General features: G+C 42.6%; 2 protein-coding genes across 2 annotated transcripts in view; one reads left to right on the plus strand and one right to left on the minus strand.

The window, feature by feature from the left end:
- galnt5 (polypeptide N-acetylgalactosaminyltransferase 5) overlaps nucleotides 1-18,081 on the plus strand; it is a 73,163-nt gene extending 55,082 nt beyond the window's left edge. The window contains exons 8-10 of the mRNA XM_084310685.1: nucleotides 2,940-3,020; nucleotides 9,943-10,089; nucleotides 14,940-18,081. Of these exons, the coding sequence (XP_084166811.1) occupies nucleotides 2,940-3,020; nucleotides 9,943-10,089; nucleotides 14,940-15,107 (396 nt within the window). The 3' untranslated portion in view covers nucleotides 15,108-18,081. The remainder of the gene's footprint in view (nucleotides 1-2,939; nucleotides 3,021-9,942; nucleotides 10,090-14,939) is intronic.
- LOC311226033 (E3 ubiquitin-protein ligase arih1-like) overlaps nucleotides 1-22,153 on the minus strand; it is a gene marked incomplete at both ends in the record, with an annotated part of 246,642 nt that extends 224,489 nt beyond the window's left edge. Inside the window, one exon of the mRNA XM_084311413.1 lies at nucleotides 21,806-22,153. Coding sequence (XP_084167539.1) covers nucleotides 21,806-22,153 — 348 coding nt within the window. The remainder of the gene's footprint in view (nucleotides 1-21,805) is intronic.
- Between the last annotated feature and the right edge of the window lie 2,003 nt (nucleotides 22,154-24,156).

Raw genomic sequence — 24,156 nt, forward strand, 5'->3', positions numbered from 1 at the left:
TTACACTGCACTACAACCATAGAGGGGGCGTTACTGCAAATCAGTGCTATATTCACGTCAGGAATACCGTCAAATCAGAACGGCTTAGTTGAGTAAGGGGAGATCTCGTGAACTCGAGACTAGACTGATGAGTCAATATGGTAATTAGAGACACAGACCCATTGATACTAACCCCTATTGCTATAAAACTGGTAAATACTGAAAAAAGCCATTTATAATGCATATCCCCTTTAAGATACTTGTCTGAACAAGATAAGATAATTATAATTAGTGATGCACGATATATCGGCCGATATGGTAATTTTTTTACCCATCGGTATCGGTCCGATATCAAGATAGGGCCGATATAAAAAATAAATTATAATTTAATATTTTCTTTTAAATATTTTTTTTACATGTTTTGGTATTTGGTAATAGTTTCAAAATATCAGTAATTTCTGAAAATAAGTTACAAAAGTTAAAAAAATAAATGCGTTTTGGAAAATAGCTCTTTATTTGATTATCATAAAAAAGTTTTCTATACAGAGATATCGACATCGGTAAATATCAGTATCGGCGAGAACAGCAATATTAATATCGGTTATCGGTATCGGCCACAATTTTCACATTGGTGCATCACTAATAATAATAATATCTTAAATGTATATACCGCCTTTCAGGAGAACCAAGGCGATTAACAGGAGAGGGGGCAGCTAGGGGAAGGGGAACAGGGAACAACGTAACAACTAAATCAAAAGGAAAGAAATTGATATGACTATTAGATTATATTAGATTAAAATGTATTTTTATCATACAGCACAAGTACAGTACAACAAAAAGATGTTTGGCATCCAACCAGAGTGCAAATATAACCGTAAAGTGCAATAGTTGTACTATTAATATGTACAGGTATAAAGACACTATGGTAGTAAGTCATACTGGCCAGCAACGTAACTAGTAAGAGTAGGTAAGGGATATGTACATATATAGATATAGTATCTACAGATATGTAAAAAGGATTATATGCACGTATACAGACAGATGTGGATAAATATATATATATGGTATCTACCCCCCCCCCCCCCCCTCTTTCATCTACAACTTCCTTCAATCCCAGTATTAACACCTTGAGTGCCAGCAGGGGGCGCACGATTTAGCGCTTGAGTGCCAGCGCTGTAGTCAATGGGAGGGCGAGCACATTTGCAAACGCATAAAATATATCTTAAATTATGGCTATGTGTCTAATACGCCCGTCGCTTATCAATGACTTGTTTGCAGTCAACATTGTCGAAACTGATTGTTTTTTAATCGGTACATTTCCGTTTTATACCATTTTGAAAAACGTTTGTTTTTGGAAACTTCCAGAAAAAAAGGTGATTCTGCAGGAATCGTGCTTTAGTGGAATACACAAAACACGTTGTCATTTTTCGGCCTATTTAAGAATCGTTTTCAAATAAACGCTAGGTTATCGATAGTATATGTACGTACTTATGCACGCTAGAGAAGCGGGCTGAAAAATCTATCTTATTTCCTGATCAGCACACACACACACACACATATGGGACACGCTGAGATATAGGTGAAAAAAACTCTGATTATCCCAAGACTGGTAAAATAGATTCCTTACCTCAGATCAGATGTTCTCCAAAAAGATTATTCCAATTCCTCATCGCCATTCCAAATATCGATCGTGTTTATTGATCCAACGCTGGGTACTGGAAACACATATTCCACGCTGTTCTGCGGCTCGGCAATGAATGGGATCGTCTCCGGTTACATGCCTGACAAGTAAAATGTGGATTCTGGACTATTTTTTTCCCATCCATTTCATTCAGTCCAATCCAATGGGTGCAATACCATCCGGAGAGACGATAGGGGGTGGTATTTTCCCTGTTCGAGCTCCGATAGATCCCCAATGGTAACGTGAGGCTAGATTGATGAAAAATGAATGGAAATCGATAATTATGATTAAATAACGAGATTTCTTGTTCTTGGCACTCAACGCATGGCATGAACTAACATGATTTCTCGTGGCTGGCACTCAAAGTGTTAAAGGGACAGTTCACCCAAAATTATAATAAAAAAAGCGGGAATTCTTGTCCGAATATAAGTCCCTATAATAAGTAAATGAATGTGTGCAAAACTTTTTAGAGTTTTTGGATGTATGCGAGATTATGTGCAAAATAAATTAGCGTTGTTGTTTTTTGGTGAAGTGCTCCTTTAAGACGTCTTCTATCTAGAAAGACACTTTTCCGTCCTGAGAAGAGTGTTGTCTCTGCTCAGCGCTCCTGAGAGAATGCAAACCAGACACAGAGGCTGATTGTGAACTGAACAATGAACTCTGTCTCTCAGGGCCTGAGAGTTCTCCGTCAGGATCTACTGAGGGACATGAAGAACGTGTATCTGCCTGGTGTCAACGTGGTTAACATCACTAGTGACTAGTAACTAGACTAGTAAACAATGTTGCTAAGCTCTGTTAACATTACTTTAGTGACTAGTAAACACTGTTGCTAAGCTCTGTTAACATCACTAGTAACTAGACTAGTAAACAATGTTGCTGTGCTCTGTTCTTCCAGCTGTGTGATTATGTAAAAGTCATTCATGCTAGGTATATAATACTCCTGCCATTGTCCTTGACCAAGGTACTGGCATTACAACTGGAGTTGGTCCCTTGACCAAGGTACTGGCATTACAACTGGAATTGGTCTCTTGACCAAAGTACTGGCATTACAACTGGAGTTGGTCTCTTGACCAAGGTACTGGCATTATAACTGGAGTTGGTCTCGTGACCAAGGTACTGGCATTATAACTGCAGTTGGTCATTGGGTGTCGCACTGTGTGGCTGCCCACTGCTCCTAAATAGTTCTGAGGTCAAATGTAAAGGATGTATTTCCCCAAGGATTTAATAAAGGTTCAACTTAACACCTTAACATGTTCTTTTTTATGATTATATTTTCTAGGTCTTCAATCGTGGCTTAAGAAAATGCCTGGCTCTTCAGAAAGGCTCTCTGTCCTTCGAGATATGCAATCTCAGCAAGCAGGTAAATCTCAATCCCTGCCATCCTTTCTTGATCCTCCAATCACTACTGTTGCTTTCCTCAGACAAACAAAGTCGTTCAAACAGGGGGAGACTACTAGTGTTTATTTGTCTCAATCTCCGCCCTCGCTTCTTGATCCTCCAATCACAACCGTCGCTTTCCTCTGAGTTTGTCTGAGAGGAACAACAGGTGTGATTGGAGATAATAAAAAAAGAGTGCAGAGTTTGACAGGTAAACACTAGTGTCCCTCTGTGTGATTTGAAATGTCTTCTGCCTGACCCAACACAAGACTCCTGGATCCACTACCATTGAAACCTTTTTTATTTTACCCAACACAAGACTCCTGGATCCACTACCATTGAAACCTTTTTTATTTAAAAATTTTTTATTTCTAAATCTTTCTCATTTACAACGATGGCCTGGTGAGAGGACAAAAGGGTAACGGGGAAAGGGGACAAAACAAATTAATAACGATACACACATCACAGAGGTAATGTAAATAATTAAACATGCATCAAATAAATCAAATTACAAGGTGTGTAAGACATAAAGCAGAACAGACGCATTACAGTTAAAGTGCTGGGTGACAGTTACAGGTTTGTGCAAAGAACTCTGTGATAGAGTCCTTAAAAGTAGTATTACAGATTTTTACAGATTACAGCACTGATGATAAATTACTGTATTAAATTCCATTTGCTCACATTGTGCTTGACTGTAACACAACGATGAGAAGTTCTGGTGGCTTTCTTCCTTATCAACAAACATACCATTTATCATTTAAATTAACATTACAGATACCATAGTACTTTTTATAATGCTTATATCATGACTACAAACCTGACTAATATCTGGATATTTTCATTTCACTTCATTTCAAACCTTTATTTAAACTCTAAATGCAACTGAGGTTTCCCTCATTTACAGTCACGTTGAGTGTACATACAGAAAGAAGCAAAAAGAAAAGCATATAAAATCATAACAATAAGACAACAAGACGAGGCAAAGAGCAAGGATAACAAATCAATTAAAACATGTACGACTTGATTGACAAAGGTTGGAGATCAAGGTTTTAACCTCTGCAACAGGGGAGAATCTCAACTGTTGGAGTTCATTCCATGAGCGAGAGGGGCATCATAGCAAAATGCTGATTTACCCTGTTCAGAGCAAACTGGACCTTAACATCAGTGCCTTTGATTAACACTTTGACTGCCGGGACACGTCTTTAGACGTCTTTGCTGGCCATGCTAAAGTTGCCGGGGGACGCTGTACAGCGTCCTTATATCAATATTTCAAAAATCTGCGATCGGATTGATATTCCCCCTCCGCTGGCCTGAGATCCACCAGCAGGACCCACTGAGCTCTCTGGCGGTTCAGGAGCGCCATCTGGTGGCTGATCGGCGCAATCGCCACACAGGATCTTGAATAGAGGTTGTCATGACGACCGTAGTACTTCCGGGCGCTCGCTATGGTTCATGGGACTCTGGCTCGTCACGCTACACGGTGATCGATTGGCAATAACTCGATAAACAACATGATTTGGACGTATATACCATTATACAAGCTGGAGATGGACCGGGTAAAAATATATCCCATAATGATAAAATTTCTACTCGACGATGATCGCCCAACGGCGCGCGGAGACTGGGGTGAGTTTTAGCGTGTAACGTTACCGTCTTAGATACTAACTGCTATTATCAACATTTGACCCACATTAGATGATTGGTATAACGCTGCCCACGGAATTATAAACGCCCCCTCGCCCATCCGGTCAACATCAGATGACGTGTAGTAACTTCTAGAAGTACGTCTAGTTGGAATTTTTTATATCGCGCTGATTGCCATCAAACTGTATTTCATCATCAATATAATGCATTTGGGGCTATATATCACGTTCTGGAGAAAGCTGCAGAAAGAGATGAAAACATACTTATACATTAGACCATACTTTACTATGAATATGTGAATGAAAAAGTTTAACGTTGCTACACAATGAACAATACATATAGGACTTTGAATGGGCCCTAATAATGGCAATGTAGCAATAGAATTTAAAAAGTTATAGCCCTGCAAAGAAGGGGACTTTCTCCATAGACAAATAGCGCTGGCAATCTATGGTATATCATTAATTTAACCCAAGGCAACCAAAGTGTTAACATTGATTTACCCCGTTGAATGCCACCATCCACTTCAATGTTAGCGTTAAAAACGCCTAATCTATGTTTTAAATTATGGCTATGTGTCTAATTTGCCCGTTGCTTATCAATGACTCGTTTTCCAGTCAACATTGTCGAAACAGATTGTTTTTTTATCGGTTCATTTTCGTTTTATAGCATTTTGAAAAGCCCTCGTTTTCAAGGAAAATATAAAGATGCCATGATAAAAGACATTTACTGGAATATTCTAGAATACACAAAAACTTTGTCTTTCGGCCTATTTATGAATCGTTTTCAAATAAACGCTAGATTATCGATAGTATATGTACGTATGCACGCTATAGACGCGAGCTGAAAAATGTATTCTCTTATTTCCTCATCAGCGATCACAGCCAAACAGCCACATCACACATATGGCACACGCTGATATCTCCGCGCATACAGATCCGATTACCCCAAGACTGGTAACATAGACTCCTTACCTTAGATCAAATGTTCTCCAAAAAGAGTATTCCATTTCCTGATCGCCATTCCAAATATCGATCACGCTTATTGATTACAGTGTTGATTCCTGTAAATACATAATCCAGGCTGATTTCCGTCCTGCGAGCAGATCGCTCTTGATCAGATCCATCGCCAGCACAAGGAGTGAGTTGGCTCCCCCCCCAGAGATCTACAGATCCCAGGTCAGTCTAAGCGACTGACCTGCAGTTACACAGGGATAGACGATAGGGGGCGCTTTTTTCCAATCTGAGCTCCTGTAGGGGCTGGTGTACCAACGGGAGACTCGGTTGATGAAATATGAATTCAGATCGCTAATAAAAAAATAAAGCGATATTTGTCATCGTGGGCACTCAATGGGGGGGGCTGATAAAACGAGATATGTCATCCGTGGCACTGAAAGGGTTAAGGCCCAGCCAGTCACTAGAACCAGTTCCATAGGTTCCAAAATACCATAACCAATAATGATGTAGTATAAGGAGGTAGCTTACCAATAATGATGTAGTATAAGGAGGTAGCTTACCAATAATGATGTAGTATAAGGAGGTAGCTTATCAATAATGATGTAGTATAAGGAGGTAGCGTACCAATAATTATGTAGTATAAGGAGGTAGCTTATCAATAATGATGTAGTATAATGAGGTAGCTTACCAATAATGATGTAGTATAAAGTATAAGGAGGTAGCTTACCAATAATGATGTAGTATAAGGAGGTAGCTTACCAATAATGATGTAGTACAAGGAGGTAGCTTACCAATAATGTAGTATAAGGAGGTAGCTTACCAATAATGATGTAGTATAAGGAGGTAGCTTACCAATAATGTAGTATAAGGAGGTAGCTTACCAATAATGATGTAGTATAAGGGGGTAGCTTACCTTCGGATGTATATATTATATATTACTAAACAGTTCTGTATGTCTTGTATGTCATAAATGTCCTGATTAATTGAAAATGGGGGACCCCGATGTAAACAAGACGAAAGTCTTTTTCTGGTCTGCATCCTCTTAGCAGTTGTTTTGTATTGAGCGGTACTGTATTGTACCCATTCTGCAATATGTTAATAAAGTTTTCAATCAATCAAACCTCTCCCGAGTTTAAACTATGCTAATGGTACTGCCCGCTTCCATTCATTGTGCTAAGCTACAGTAGGCTAAAGTGCAGCCGGATAGCTTTCTACTGAACGCACAGAGAGGAAACTGGTATCTTATCTTCTTGTCTCACTGTGGAGAAGACGGTAAGATCCTTGGGTATTGTGTACTTCACAATACCCACCCACGTCCACGTCATTCTATTCCAAGAGTATCTGTGTTGGGCTTGGAAAGACGTTATGCAAAACACTAAAATATATCCAAGGACCAGACCAAGACGAATAAGGTCAGAGTCTGAGACAAAAACCAAAACAAGATCGACCCAAGTATGACCACAGTATGACCTAGTTAAAACCTAATTAAATTTTAAAAAAAATCATCAATGACAAAACCGAGGAAAACAAAAACAAACCACGTGAACTTTGGAAATTACTCAATAACCAACTAGGCTGCAGTAAAAAACTTAAAACCAGATTCTCAAACATAAACATAAAGACGGACAACACGCTCATCACAGAAAAGCTGGATGTAGCCAATTACTTAAATAGTTTCTTCACAAACATAGCCACAACACTGGTAAACAAACTACCCTCCCACTCAGGGCATTATGGGGTAGAACACATGAACACAAGAACCTAGGGGTCCACAAAGACGACTTCAAACTGGAAATGGTAACAACAGATGAGGTACTCAAAAAACTGAGCGCCCTCCAACCCAACAAGGCCACTGGCCATGACAACATCCCCTCCAAATTCCTCAGAGACTCAGCAGCCGCCATCACCCCAGTCATCACACACATAATAAACCTCTCCATAAAACAGGGACACGTCCCCAAGGACTTCAAAATTGCGAGAGTGACCCCTCTGCACAAAAAAGGCAGTAAATTAGACCCAGGCAACTACCGCCCTGTTTCTATCCTTACCTCCATCTCGAAAATCATGGAAAAAATTGTATACGAACAGGTCGAAAAATACCTTGCGGAAAAAAATCTAATCTACGAATTCCAATCTGGCTTCAGAACATCCCACTCCACTGACACATGCCTTCTCTATTTAAACGACCACATCAAACAAGAGGTGGACGCGGGCAAATACTGCGGCATGGTCATGCTGGACCTACAAAAAGCCTTCGACACTGTCAATCACACCATTCTGATTGACAAGCTAAAAGCAATTGGTTTTGATAGTCTTATCAGTGAGCTGGATGCAATCCTACCTGGAGGGGAGAGAGCAGATGGTGGAGGTAAACGGTACCCTATCCCCCCCCCTCACAGTAAGCTGTGGTGTTCCACAAGGAAGCATACTAGGTCCGCTACTGTTCCTAATTTATGCAAATGACATGTCGTCAGCTTGTGACTGCAACTTGTTCCTGTTTGCGGACGACTCAGCCCTGCTGGTCTCTGACAAGAACAAGTTACAGGTTGAAAAAACCCTCAGCTCAGAACTAGGCAAAATCTGCATATGGCTCGCTGATAACAAACTATCATTACACATGGGCAAAACAGAGTCCATTCTCTTCGGTTCAAATAACAAACTCAGCAAGACCGACGGCTTCTCAGTTACAGTGGGTGACAATATTGTCACAAGGAAAGAAGATATTACCTACCTGGGTTCCATCCTAGAGGCAAATCTTTCCTGTGACAAAATGGCATCCAATGTAATAAAAAAAGTCAACCAACGAACTCTATTCTTGTACCGGATCTCCTCACTGGTAAACAAGAATACCCTGAAGACTCTAGCAGGAGCACTCATTCAAGGGTACTACGACTATGCTTGCACCTCATGGTACCAAAGCACCTCAAAGGCGCTAAAAACAAAATTACAAACATCTCAAAACAAACTGGTCAGACTACTGCTTGACCTTACTCCTAGAACCCACCTCACCCCTGCCCACTTTGACAACCTAGGATGGCTTAGAGTAGACGACAGAGTACAGCAACTTGCAATGGGCCTGGTCTACAAGATACACTACACGACCAAGGTACCCATGTACATGACAAAATACTTCCCAAAGGTCAGTGAATACCACGATCACAACACCAGAGGGAGCTCCACAAATCATGTTAAACCCAGATTCGGCTCAAACAAGGGACTAAACACGTTTCGCAATTATGCCACATCAATGTGGAACGCCCTACCCAAAGCTGTAAAGGAATGTGAATCACTACCCACTTTCAAAAACACTCTCAAAAAACACCTAAGGGAGACTGCAACTCGAAACTGGCCCCTGTAAATGTCCGAACACAACCCCCTCCAATGTACAGTAAATTACCAAGTATGGCCTTGTCAATAATCCAATGTACAGTTTTGTTTGTACAGTTGTACAGTGTCCCCCACCCACCCCTCCTACCCAACCCCCCCCCCCCCCCCCCCACTCCTACCCAACCCCCCCCCCCCCCCCCACACTCCTACCCACCCCCCCCCCCCCCCCCCCCCCCACCCAACCACCTCCAATGTACAGTCCCCCCCCACCCCCACCTACCCAATCCAATGTACAGTTTCTATGTCTAATGTATATACTCTTTTTTTTTCTGGACTCTTTTTGTATCACAAACAGTACTGTAATTGCAAATCTGGTATGTCATAAATGTATAGATGTAGCAGTACTGTCTATCTGTATGTCATGTATGTCATATATGTTACGATGAATTGAAAATGGGGGACCCTGATGTAAACAAGACGAAAGTCTTTCTCTGGTCTGCATCCCCTTAACAATTGTATGTATTGAGCTGTACTGTACTGTACCCATTCTGCAATCTGTTAATAAAGTTTTCAATCAATCAATCATGAAGCCTTAGTTAAAACCTAATTATCATGAAGCCTTAGTTAAAACCTAGTTATCATGAAGCCTTAGTTAAAACCTAGTTATCATGAAGCCTTAGTTTAAAACCTAGTTATCATGAAGCCTTAGTTAAAACCTAGTTATCATGAAGCCTTAGTAAAAACCTAATTATCATGAAGCCTTAGTTAAAACCTAGTTACCATGAAGCCTTAGTTAAAACCTAGTTATCATGAATTAGTTAAAACCTAATTACCATGAAGCCTTAGTTCAAACCTAGTTATCATGAAGCCTTAGTTAAAATCTAGTTATCATGAAGCCTTAGTTAAAACCTAGTTATCATGAAGCCTGATTATACGCCTGCCGTAAACTCTTCCTTCTCTTTCCCTTTGTCTCAAACCCAGAGTCAACTATTCAACTACACCTGGCTGAGACACGTTCGGCAGGACGGCCTGTGTGTGGTTCCCCGGGGGGGTGACGCCGGCCTGGAGCCCTGCGACAGGACCAAGTCCACCTTCCGCTGGCTCCACAAGGCCTCAGACACCGCTCTGGTAGGTGGTCGGCTTTAGGGGCGGCTCGGTCACTCGGTCTGCTGTGATTACAGACCAACTCTATCTATCAGAAGCCAGAGATCCTATAGGTCTTGGGGCTGGGGGGAAATAATCAAATCTGTAACTGAGTCAATGGGGCCTCAGTGGTTGTTTCTGGTAATCAGATTATGGAGCTCTGCTTTAAGACAAGCTACAAGCTAAATGTTGCTAATGCCGGTTGTCAATGGGTTTGTTTACGTGCATATTAAGAAATAACATAACATGCCATTTGGTGGATGCTTTTATTTTTTACGAGCCTTAGAGCACCATGATTGAGCGCAGACTAGTGGCAAATGTGAATCACTAACATTCTGGATGCTAGTAAATCTCAAATATCCTGTTTAACACTTTGATCGCCATGCTTAAATTCATAATTGCCATGCTTAAATTCATAATTTACCATCCTTCGCCAGCCCTATTTAACATGGAGAAGTTCCCCTTCTTTGCAGGGCTATAACTTTTTAAATTGTATTGCTAAATTGACATTACTATGGCCCATTCAACGTCCTATATCTATTGTTCAGGGTGTAGCAACGTTATACTTTTTCATTCACATATTCATACTAAAATACGGTCTAAAGTATAAGTATGTTTTTATCGTTTTCTGCAGCTTTCTCCAGAACTTGATTTATAGCCCCAAATGCATTATATTGATGATGAAATACAGTTTGATATGAATCTGCGCGAGATAAAAAAAAATTCAACTGGACGTGCTTCTAGAAGTTACTAAGTATGATCTGATGATGACCGGATGGGGGGGGGGGGGGGGGGGGGGTCGTTTATAATTCCGTGGCCAACGTTATATGATTCATCTAGTGTGGGTGATATGATCATTAGAGCAGTTAGTATCGAACACATTGAAAAATAACGTTGAATCTTACCGTATCTTCCTCGCGCCGTTGGGCGATGAGCGTGGAACAGACATTTTCCTATTATGGGATGTAGAAATATCCGATCCATTTCCAGGTTGTATAATAGTATATACGTCCAAATCATGTTGTTTATCGAGTTATTGGTAACTGATTGCTATCCGTAACGGATTGCTATCCGTTGTGATCAGCTCGAGTCCTGAGACTATTACCGAGTGATCGGACCGAATTGAAATGAGCATCAGCTTTCATTTCCTGTTTCCGCCCTGGGCGATCCGCCGATCGGCCACCAGATGGCGCTCTTGAACCGTTGGAGAGTTGAGAGGGCTCAACAGTAGATCTCAGGTCTCCGGGGGAGAAATATGATTTCGATTAAGTGTTAAGGCTTTAGATGGGATATGGTGGGTGGTATTATATGTATCTTCATATCAACAACTGGAACATGAGTACATGGAATATTGTACGTATTGCCCTGGAATCAGAACTCACACAGACCACAGAACCCACCAGAACTCACATAGACTATAAAACCCACCAGAACTCACATAGACTATAAAACCCACCAGAACTCACATAGACTACAAAACCCACCAGAACTCACAGACTACAAAACCCACCAGAACTCACATAGTAACCCTCCCCAGCATGTCCAAATGACTACAGACCGGTGGCACTCACCTCTGTGGTCATGAAATGCTTCGAGAGGCTGGTCAAGGACCACATTTGTGCCTCCCTCCCCAGTGATATGGACCCTATGCAATTTGCATACAGGACAAACAGGTCCACCGACGACGCGGTCTCCCAGGTACTGCACAGCACCCTCTCGCACCTTGACCGTCAGAAGGGGGGCTACGTGAGACTGTTGTTCATTGACTACAGCTCAGCGTTCAACACCATAGTCCCCACCAGACTGGTGGACAAGCTGATCGAGCTAGGTCTGAGCTCCGCCCTGAGCGCCTGGGTACTGGACTTTCTGAGCGAAAGACCCCAGGCGGTCAGGGTGGGGGGTCAGACCTCCAACACCATCACCCTGAGCATCGGGTCCCCCCAGGGCTGTGTTCTGAGCCCCCTGCTGTACTCACTCTACACACACGACTGTGTGGCCAAGTTCAGCTCCAACTCCATAGTGAAGTTCGCAGATGACACGGTGGTGGTGGGGCTGATCTCGGACAACGACGAGAAGGCCTACCGGGAGGAGGTTGAGGTACTGGAACGCTGGTGCCAGGACAACAGCCTGCTCCTGAACATTGGTAAAACCAAGGAGCTGATCGTGGATTATAGGAGAGGACAGCAGGAGACACACACACCACTGATGATTAACGGGGCTACCGTGGACAGGGTGAGCAGCTTCAAGTACCTGGGGGTCCACATCTCAGAGGACCTGACATGGTCAACACACATAGACACAGTAGTAAAGAAAGCGAAGCAGCGCCTCTACCACCTGAGACAGTTAAGGAAGTTCAGAGTATCGGGAAAGATACTCCAGTCCTTCTACTCAGGAGCTGTAGAGAGCATCCTGACCGGAAACATCACTGCCTGGTATGGAAACAGCACGGCACAGGACAAGAAGGCCCTACAGAGAGTGGTGCGCTCAGCCGAGCGTACCACGGGTATTGCACTACCTCCCCTGCAGGTTCTATACAACAAGAGGTGCAAATCCAGAGCCTGCAGGATAATGAAAGACCCTCACCACCCCAATAACAGCCTGTTTCAGCTGCTGAGGTCAGGCAGACGCCTGCGAACCCCAGCTACTAGGACAGAGCGGCTTAGGCTCAGCTTCTTCCCCCAGGCCATCAGAGCCATGAACAATGAACATTGAGTGCTCAGAACATTGAACTGTCCACACACAAGCACACATGAACACACGCACGACTGTGCACGCTCACACACGAGCAGCCACTTAACACTTTAACATGAGCGGGCACACACTCATGTCGCACACACGCACACTTATGGCCAAAGGAAAGGACACTTTAAATTAGAATAACAGGAACAGTGTATTGCACTACCAAAGCTAACTAGCATGTCCCATATGCTCTGTAAATAACTATGTACAGATACCGAGATGTCACTCCATGTTACCTGCTACCTGTTACTGCACAATGTTGTTTCCTTCTTTTGATTCTATTATATGTACCACTGTATTGCACATCGTTGCGGGCAAGACCACCCGCATTTCATTGTATACCTGTATGCCGTGACAATTAAAACTCTTGACTTGACTTGATAGACTATGTCCAAACATGAGACAATTCAAACTGATTTATAAGGAAATGATGTTCACGAGGTACAGGGATGAGGAAGGGACTTGATATTCACGGGTGTTTACATTTGTATTTTATTTCTTTCATGTTTTACATAATATAGTTTTTTTTTTTTTTTGCATATATATACATATATATATATATATTTTAGATGTTTTAAATTAGTACACTCATTTGAGTAGTGGAAAAGGGGTAGGATTAAATAAGCGTATACTTCTTCCTACTCCTTTTCGAACATGTAAATTGAGTTATGTTTTGTTTAGTTATTTATTTTGTTTGAGTTATGTTTTGATTTTGTTTAGTTATTGATTTTGTTTGTATTCATTTACATGTTCGAAATAAAGATTTCAAATCAAAAATCAAAACCCACCACAACTCACAGACTACCATACCCACCAGAACTCACATAGACTACCATACCCACCAGAACTCATATACAACAGAACTCTCATAGACTACCAAACCCACCAGAACTCACATATACTACAGAACTCGCATAGACTACCATACCCACCAGAACTCGCATATACTACAGAACTCGCATAGACTACCATACCCACCAGAACTCACATACTACAGAACTCACATAGACTACAAAATCCACCAGAACTCGCATAGACTACCATACCCACCAGAACTCGCATAGACTACCATACCCACCAGAACTCACATAGACTACAGAACTCGCATAGACTACCATACCCACCAGAACTCTCAGACTACCATACCCACCAGAACTCACAGACGACCATACCCACCAGAACTTGCATAGACTACCATACCCACCAGAACTCATAGACTACCAAACCCACTAGAACTCACATAGACTACCAAACCCACCAGAACTCACATAGACTACCAAATCCAGAGCCTGCAGAATAATGAAAGACCCCCACCACCCCAATAACAGCCTGTTCCAGCTGCTGAGGTCAGGCAGACGCCTGCGAACCCCAGCTACTAGGACAGAGAGGCTTAGGCTCAGCTTCTTCCCCCAGGCCATCAGAGCCTTGAACAATGAACACTGAGTGCCACAGAACACTGATCTATCCACACACAAGCACACATGAGCACACACACGACACGCACGCTGTGCACGCTCACACACTAGCAGCCACTTTAACACTTTAACATGAGCAGACACACACTCATGCCGCACACGCCCACACTTATGGCCAAAAAGGAAAGGTCACTTTAAATTAGTATAACAACAGTAACAGTGTATTGCACTATCAAAGCTACCTAGCATGTCCTATATGCCCTGTAAATAACTATGTACAGATACCGAGATGTCCCACCATGTTACCTGTTACCTGTTACCTGTTTATTGCACAATGTTGTTTTTTATTGGATTCTATTATATGTTGTACCACTGTATTGCACATCGTTGCGGGCAAGACCACCCGCATTTCATTGTATACTTGTATGTCGTGACAAATAAAACTCTTGACTTGACTTGACTTGAAACCCAACAACAAGGCAAGGTGTTGTTTACAGGCCACAGTATCCCGACTAACATGAATCATATTTGATCTCCAGTAATAACTGAATAGTAAACCACACTCAGTATGTTTTTTAAGTTTAAGTTTTGTTTTATTTGTCACACTGAACCTCTCTCTCCCGCTCTCTCTCTCCCGCGCTCTCTCTCTCCCGCTCTCTCTCTCCCGCTCTCTCTCTCCAGGCGGAACACATCCGCGCAGAGGGCGTTCCCGGTCGCAGGTGCCTGGAAGCGGTCCTACAGGGAGCCGTTTTACCGGGAGCTGTTTTACAGGAACCTGCCGTCCGCCTCAGCGAATGTGACGTCAACGACGCCCTGCAGAAGTGGCAGTTCACTCACTACTACGGTTAAACGACGGGACGTGTCTCCGAGCTGAAGAGACACTTGGTGGCCTTAACCTTCCGTCACAAGACTGTCTGTGATACCTTCAGATACAGGACTGTCTGTGATACCTTCCGTTACAGGACTGTCTGTGTCTGTGATACCTTCAGATACAGGACTGTCTGTGATACCTTCAGATCCAGGACTGTCTGTGATACCTTCAGATACAGGACCGTCTGTGATACCTTCAGATACAGGACTGTCTGTGATACCTTCCGTCACAAGACTGTCTGTGTTACCTTCCGTTACAGGACTGTCTGTGTCTGTGATACCTTCAGATCCAGGACTGTCTGCGATACCTTCAGATACAGGACTGTCTGTGATACCTTCAGATACAGGACTGTCTGTGACACCTTCAGATACAAGACTGTCTGTGACACTGCGCTGTGACACTCTACCAGGAGGAGGTGCCGGGATGTTATTTTGAAGCCCGAAATCGGAGCAATATATCACAGGATTCCAGTTCCCAAAACCTTTTTTTAGACGGGCAATGTTTCAACCCAATGCAAATGACTCAACGTGGCCTATTGGAGCGTCGCTAGCTGTCATCCAGGGGGAGGAACCTACCTTTACCTCTTCATATCTATTTTCATCCTGCACCTGACCTACGGCGGGGCAGATGTGTACTCCGCTCCTCTAGGGGACGCTCTGTTGGGATGTGCAATGTGTTTATTTGCCCAATATTCCTTATTTGGCCACAGCTGCCAGGAGATCAGCACCAGCACAGTGGTATTTCAATAACATAATGGTGTTTATCTTTCAGTTTACATTAGACCTTGTCTTCTGGTCTGGTTCACTAGTCTGTACAGAACCTCTAAATGGACCACCTTGTCTTCTGGTCTGGTTCACTAGTCAGTACAGACCTTCTGCTAAATGGACCACCTTGTCTTCTGGTCTGGTTCACTAGTCAGTACAGAACCTCTAAATGGACCACCTTGGCTTCTGGTCTGGTTCACTAGTCAGTACAGACCTTCTGCTAAATGGACCACCTTGTCTTCTGGTCTGGTTCACTAGTCAGTACAGAACCTCTAAATGGACCACCTTGGCTTCTGGTCTGGTTCACTAGTCTGTACAGAACCTCTAAATGGACCACCTTGTCTTCTGGTCTGGTTCACTAGTCTGTACAGAACCTCTAAATTGACCACCTTGTCTTCTGGTCTGGTTCACTAGTCAGTACAGACCTCTAAATTGACCACCTTGTCTTCTGGTCTGGTTCACTAGTCAGTACAGAACCTCTAAATGGACCACCTTGTCTTCTGGTCTGGTTCACTAGTCTGTACAGAACCTCTAAATTGACCACATTGTCTTCTGGTCTGGTTCACTAGTCAGTACAGAACCTCTAAATGGACCACCTTGTCTTCTGGTCTGGTTCACTAGTCTGTACAGAACCTCTAAATTGACCACATTGTCTTCTGGTCTGGTTCACTAGTCTGTACAGAACCTCTAAATTGACCACATTGTCTTCTGGTCTGGTTCACTACTCGGTACAGAACCTCTGCTAAATGGACCACCTTGTCTTCTGGTCTGGTTCACTACTCGGTACAGAACCTCTGCTAAATGGACCACCTTGTCTTCTGGTCTGGTTCACTACTCGGTACAGACCTTCTGCTAAATGGACCACAGATGTTCCTAATTCCAGTTTACAGACTCTGCTCGGTCTCCGCTCCGTTTTGACCACATGAGGAATGATAACGGCTGCATACTGTTTTCACTGCCAAAGATTGAGGATCACGTTTCGCAGCTTTAATTGTAAAAAAAAAATTGTATTTTTTTATTTGTTTTTTTTTGTGTTTTTTTCTTCTTTGTTTGGAATGAAACCTGATGTCAAATTAAAACGCATGCGTTGTGCCCGGAGCGTTTCCCCTGCGGATAATAAAACAACATATGATTGATTGATTGATTGAAAACTGTTTGTCGAGGTACTTGGGCGAAGCGGCTGCTCTGCATCTTTGTTTTTAACTGCTCAGTTGTTTAGGGTTCAGTCTGGTTGTGAAGACCGTCTGTGTGTGTGGTGCTCGTCTCCGCCACTAGAGGGGGCTGCTGGGTCAACGATTCTGTGATCTCTCTGCTGCGATAGCCTCACTGTTCAACGACCAAAGTCTTTACACTCATCCGTGGGATACAAATGTTCTTGATGGAGAATAAAGATGAGTTATGATAACGTTCTTTATTATTTTTTACTGTACATTAATGTCTTCTAATCCATCAGGACATGTGCTTGTACTCCTCTGTGAATTAAAGAAAAATAAACGGGTAATCTTGGAGCTGTGCTGTGACATTTTAAGTTTATTATACTTAAAACATCGACCCGGAACACACTGGTTTAAATATTAGTTGGCTGAACAAATGTACATTTGAGATACTGACTCTTATAGTTCCCTAACAGACTTACCTTCATAATTGCAGTGCTTATTTAGAGAATATATCAGGCGAGGTACATCTTAGTGATAATATTAGCTAGTAGGCTTTTCCTCAAGCCTCTTATTATTTAATCTGCTGATCAAATACTTGCTTTATATAATCAGATACCTTGCAGAGATTAGATGAGTCTCACAAATTACTCCCCTGGTTGCTTAGCAACAGATCTGAATAATATGCTCTTATCTGATGTTTTTACAACCCTCGCCTTCCACATGGGCCTTACATACAGTATGGCCTTTATATGATAGACTTATACTATAGACCTTATACATGTGACCTTACATATACTATAGACCTTATACATGTGACCTTACATATACTATAGACCTTATAGTATACCTAAAATTGTACCTCATCCCATTTCTGCTTTGCACTAGATAGTACTGTACATTAGTACACTGCATAGTATTGTGTATTGTATATTATATGGTAACTCAGAACATTGTACATATGTCTATACCGAACACTGACCTCATTTTCTTCTTCTAAATTCATGCTATATTATGTTATTATGTTATTTGATACTATCTTGTCTAGCACAGTCTCTGGAGCGTAACAGTAAGAAGCATTTTGTATGAAAGTATTCTGTACTTCTGTATGACAACTATTAAAGAACTTGAACTTGAACTATACATGTGACCTTACATATACTATAGAGTATAGACCTTATACATGTGACCTTACATATACTATAGAGTATAGACCTTATACACGTGACCTTATATGCAGTATAGACCTTATACATGTGACCTTACATGCAGTATAGACCTTATACATGATATACCTTACATATACAATAGTCTAGACCTTATACATGTGACTTCAAGTAGTACATGCCAGTTATTCAGTAAGCGATGTACTAGAAGTGGCGACAGTGGCTCGGGAGGTAGAGCTAGAAGGGGTGACAGTGGCTCGGGAGGTAGAGCAGTCGTCTGGCAATCCGGAGGTTTCCGGTTTGATTCCCGCTCCTCCCGGGCAGCGTGTCGATGTGTCCTTGAGCAAGACACTTAACCCCTAATTGCTCCCGATGAGCAGGTTGGCACCTTGCATGGTTGCCTCCGCCGTCGGTGTGTGAGTGATTGGGTAAAATGTGAGGAACAAATTGTAAAGCGCTTTGGATAAAAACGCTATATAAAAAAGCTAATTTCAAGTTAATTTCATCAATAATGTTTCTAGATTGTGTCAGTATTAGACGGGACTCTAAACCAAAATGATCATTATTCCTGTTTGTTATACAATATTGAATTGACTACACACTACCAGAAATAGTAGCATCTAAACGGGGAACTATTAGCAAATAGCCTAGTTGTTACAAAGGGTCAGATTAAACCGAATATATATATTTATTGCCTGAGATCCCATGTATAATATTTGTATATCGTTTGATATCCCCTGTATATTCCTTGTACAATATGCACTGAATATCCCTTTAGTCTAGCAGGACAGACCATAATATTCGTTCTCCTATTGGAAGCGATCCCCTGGCGCCACTGCCTTACCCCCTAGAGCTGACTTCAAAGGTACCGACGAGATATGTCTGTACATGCCCAGCTTCTGCCCATGAATACGGCTACCAAAATACGAATGGCACTATTTGTTCACAGCGCATATATATATGGCGCAAGTAAAGTAGAACTTCCTCTTAGTCTCTTAGTCCCTTGTCCCGTTCAGTCTCGTTCAGTTCCAGTTATCCAAGCAACGTCTCACCCACTACGCAACGTGGGCAGAGCAGGGCTCGCATTGCCCCAAGATAGTCTCGTGTTATCCTAATACATTTGTTCAATGTATCGTTCGCTATTTATTAGTAAACCTTCATTACGAGTCAAAGACCACGTGAAGTGGGTAATTGTGCGTCTACATAGAGCACTTATAGCCGCGTGCAGATAGGATAGAGTAACGTCAAGTTCAACTGTGAACCACGGACCAACCGGAGGATTTACACCGGACCAGCAGCACCACGGAGGATTTACACCCCGCCAGCAGTGCCACTTCCCGGCAAGGATTATTATTCTTCATTCTTCACCAAGCTGCTGGAAGCAGAGAACCGTCTACACCCATTGCTGTGGGATCTACGTGCCCGTGGGGACATCACTCAAGCCCGTCTCTGTCGTACCAGAGGCTTCCACCTTTCACCTGCAAGGCGCGCACCCTGGGACCAGGCTGCCTATCCCCGCTGACCACACAGGGGTGATATCGCCTCCGTGAACCATTGACTTGCATAGAGCTTTGCCTCCCTCTGCTGGCTTACAACCGGTAGTACCCCCTTTCCCAGAATATCCCTAGATCTAATTACTTAGTATTCATTATTGATTTGCCTGCACATTCTATTTGCCTTATAAGCGCTTTCAAAGTAATGTAATCTAATATTCCTTTATGTAATAAATATTGTAAACGAGTATTTGTGTGGAAAACCGTGTTATTGTGGAAGTGTTCTAATCTAATATACTTGTGTACAGTATTGGCCAGTAGTACATAGACGGTAATAGTTTAATGATACTAGTACTTGATTAATACAGTCAGGGAATTGTACCCCTCAGTTACACTAGTACTCTGCCACTTTGACTATGGTAGCGTATCGTGGTTCGAGGGCCTGACAGTGAACATAAAAAAGAAGCTTCAGGTTTCCCAAAATAAGCTAGTAAGGGTGGTAATGGGTCTTGGCCCTCGCACCCACATAGGGAGGAGTCACTTCCAGGAGCTAAACTGGCTTCCTATAGAGGCCAGAGTTACCCAGCTCTGACTGAACATAGTACACAATATTATAAACCAAAGGTCCCCTAGATACCTCCAAAACTACTTCACCCCGGTCAACGAATCCCACAACCACAGAACTAGAGCAAGCATAGCAAACCTGAAGCCTGCTTCTTTCCGATCCAAACTGGGCCAATGCTCCCTTACTTTCTCTGGAGCCCAGGATTGGAACAAGCTGCCTATCCCCATCAAGCAGAGCTTGAGCCTCCACAGCTTCAAGAGAAGCGTCAGGAAGTGGCTCATGGACAGAATAGAAGAATAGCCCCCTATAGTTGGAATGGGTTTCCAATCAGTTTTTAGTTATTGTGGGGTATACAATTTTAGCGATAGGTTAGTCTTATAATGTTTTAAATGTATGAGTGTTGTGTTATTGTCGTGTTTTTTTGTTGTGGCCTAACAGCCCTGGGACCATGACGGAAATAAGGGTTTTACTCTTTCTCATGTTATCCTTTGGATCCTTGTTGTGTGTTTTTAATCCATCAATAAAATAAAATCAAACTTATAAATGAACGGTCCTGGACTCGAACACCTGTATCTTCTGCCGGGTGTTGCCTCTGCGGATCTTGCGGTAGGAGATGGTGTTGTATCTGCAGGCGGTGTCGTGGTCCACCATGGTGTGACCGGGGGCCCGGGACCGGTCGTCTCGGGAGGACGACGACATGGACCTCTGGGAGTCCCGCCGGTCCAGCTGGTCCCATCTCTCGCCTGGAGACGTCCGATGAGACGCCCCGCCGCTGGACGTCCACTCCGGGGCCTCCGCGTCACTCTTATTAAGGTCCCTGTCGTCTCCAGACACGTCCGGGGACGCGACCTCGGATGTCTGCACCCCTGTTTGTTGTTGTTGTTGTTGTTGTTGTTGTGATGATGTCATCTCCTCCACACCTGGTGCCCGTGGTCGGATATAGGAGGAAGAAAACAAACACAGTTTTGGGAATGGGGGCAAAAACAGAGACACTTGCATCCAAACCTCACTGCACTGGAATGAAGAACGTCGAGTTGAAAGAATCCCACGACTGCTCTTGCAGTAAGAACATAGATTTTATACTGTAGATACTAAGGTGTTAATCAAAGTGATGTCCTTGTTGCAAGCACAGTCTGTGGGATTCTCATTAAACGTGAATTGCATTTATTTATTTATTTTCAAATACAGGTTTTTACAACTAATATTATTTCCCCAATTCACAGTGGCATCCTGTAGTTCTCTTACATGTCTCACCTGACTGTGTGCTCTGCTCTGGCTGTGTTTGGGATCCTGCAGGGGATTCTCCCCAGGCGTTGGAGGGCTCTTCGTGGGCCAGACTCTGCCCTACGCCTGGGTCTGCAACAACAGTCTGCTCTTTCAGGGGTTCTGTCTGGGGCAACTGCGGCTCGCAATGCTCCTTATTCCAGTCTGTCAGATTGTCCCGGTGAAGGAGGCCAGACACCTCCCTCCGTGCCGCCTCATCGGTAATGAGAGCAGCTCCTGTGTTGTTCTCCTGCCAGACAGTTCTTCTTCTTCTTCTTCCTCCTCCTCCTCCTCCTCCTCCTCCTCCTCCTCCTCCTCCTCCTCCTCCTCCTCCTCCTCCTCCTCCTCCTCCTCCTCCTCCTCCTCCTCCTCCCCCCCCAGCACCAACGGCCCATGGCGCGGCTCCTTTAGGGTCCGGAGGAGCTTGATCCTGCTCCTCATCATAGAAGACAGAGTCGTCTCCCTCCTCCTCCTGCTGCTCCAGCACCTCCTCCAGCGCCTCCTCCAGGGAGCGCAGAGCCCCTCGCTTGATGCCACTGATGATCTCCACTAACTGGGCTGTCAGCTCCTCCCGAGTCGGGTCCACCGGAGGAGACACACCCTCCCCTCTGTCCATCATCTCTGTCTGGGATTAGATTACATTCGATTACATTAGTTTAGATTGCATTATATTACATTACATTAGCTTAGATTAATGTATTGTCATCATACAGTACAGTAGTACAACGAAATTAAGTTTGGCATCCAACCAGACTAGTGCAAATGTAACTGTAAAGTGCAAAAGTTATATACAATGTGCAGGTGATTAAACTGGGTATACAATATATAAATTAGTACTACTGAGTAATGGTGCTAATCAGATGTATGTACAGAGTTGCAGTATTAATATGTACAGTGATACAGTGATGCTCCCCTCTGGGAGAAGGCTGAGGATCCCAAAGGCTGTGAAAGCTCGTCACAGACAGAGTTTCTTCCCCTCTGCCGCCAGGCTGATCAATGCCTCAGGTCCTCCGCCCCCAAGTGACACTGGCACAATGACACTGCACTGCACTGGTCTTTACTGGAACTCTGCACTTTACACTTTATATATATATATATGTATTTAAATTATCAATCCTCCACTGCACTGTTTTTGTCCTGTGTCTGTGTTGTTGTTACTGTGAAAAAAATAATGAAAAAATGCATACACTAATGCCGCAACAATTACCAATGTGTTTTTACACAAATGGCTTAATAAAGGAATCCGAATCTGAAGACACCATGGTACTGTAGTAAGTCATACTGGCCAGCAGTGTAACTAGTAAGAGTAGGTAAGGAATATGTACAGATGTACATATCATATCTACAGACATAGATATAGTATCTACAGATATGTACAGATATATATAGTCTCTACAGACATGTACAGATATAGATATAGTATCTACAGATAATAGATATAGTATGTACAGATATAGATATACTATCTACAGATATGTAAAAATCCACCTACTTTGATGATCTTGGTGGTGAATCTTCCACACACCCTTGTTTAGACTCCAAACCAAACGCCCTCAGCTCCCCATCGCAGACGGATCATTCCAAGCGTCCAATCAAAACACTCCCTCTTGGTCCAAGTCATCCTGTCATGGAGTGAAGACAGAAAGCCTTCTTGCCTGGTAATCAGTGGTTCAAGTCCCAGCTGTCTCTGCTGGTGTGTGATTCTCTGTGTGCTTCGAGCCACTGAAGGGGTTTTGTTGAGTCTAATAAAGGCCCTTTGTCTCTCCGGCTCCATGCAGTGACTGTCCTGATTCCTTCATTTAAAAATTGGTCCGTTCCATTTTACCTTTTATTGCACTGCACTGTTGCATAATTGTACTGTCTATTCTATTCTGCTATTTTATTTTTTATGTCTGCACTTTATGTGCTCATTTTATGTCTATTATATTCTAATGCTTTATTGCACTGCACTATTGCACTATTACTAGTTTAGATAACATCCACATGTTATGTGTTTAGATACCATCCACATGTTATGTGTTTATAGATAACATCCACATGTTATGTGTTTATAGATAACATCCACATGTTGTGTGTTTATACATAACATCCACATGTTGTGTGTTTAGATAACATCCATGTTATGTGTTTATAGATAACATCCACATGTTATGTGTTTAGATAACATCCACATGTTATGTGTTTATAGATAACATCCACATGTTATGTGTTTAGATAACATCCACATGTTATGTGTTTATAGATAACATCCACATGTTATGTGTTTATAGATAACATCCACATGTTGTGTTTATAGATAACATCCACATGTTATGTGTTTATAGATAACATCCACATGTTATGTGTTTAGATAACATCCACATGTTGTTTATAGATAACATCCACATGTTATGTGTTTAGATAACATCCACATGTTGTTTATAGATAACATCCACATGTTATGTGTTTAGATAACATCCACATGTTGTTTATAGATAACATCCACATGTTGTGTTTATAGATAACATCCACATGTTATGTGTTTATAGATAACATCCACATGTTGTTTATAGATAACATCCACCTGTTGTGTTTAGATAACATCCACATGTTATGTGTTTAGATAACATCCACATGTTATGT

Source organism: Notolepis coatsorum (genome assembly GCF_963971535.1).
Source record: "Notolepis coatsorum genome assembly, chromosome: 3".
NCBI classification, from domain to species: Eukaryota; Metazoa; Chordata; class Actinopteri; order Aulopiformes; family Paralepididae; genus Notolepis; species Notolepis coatsorum.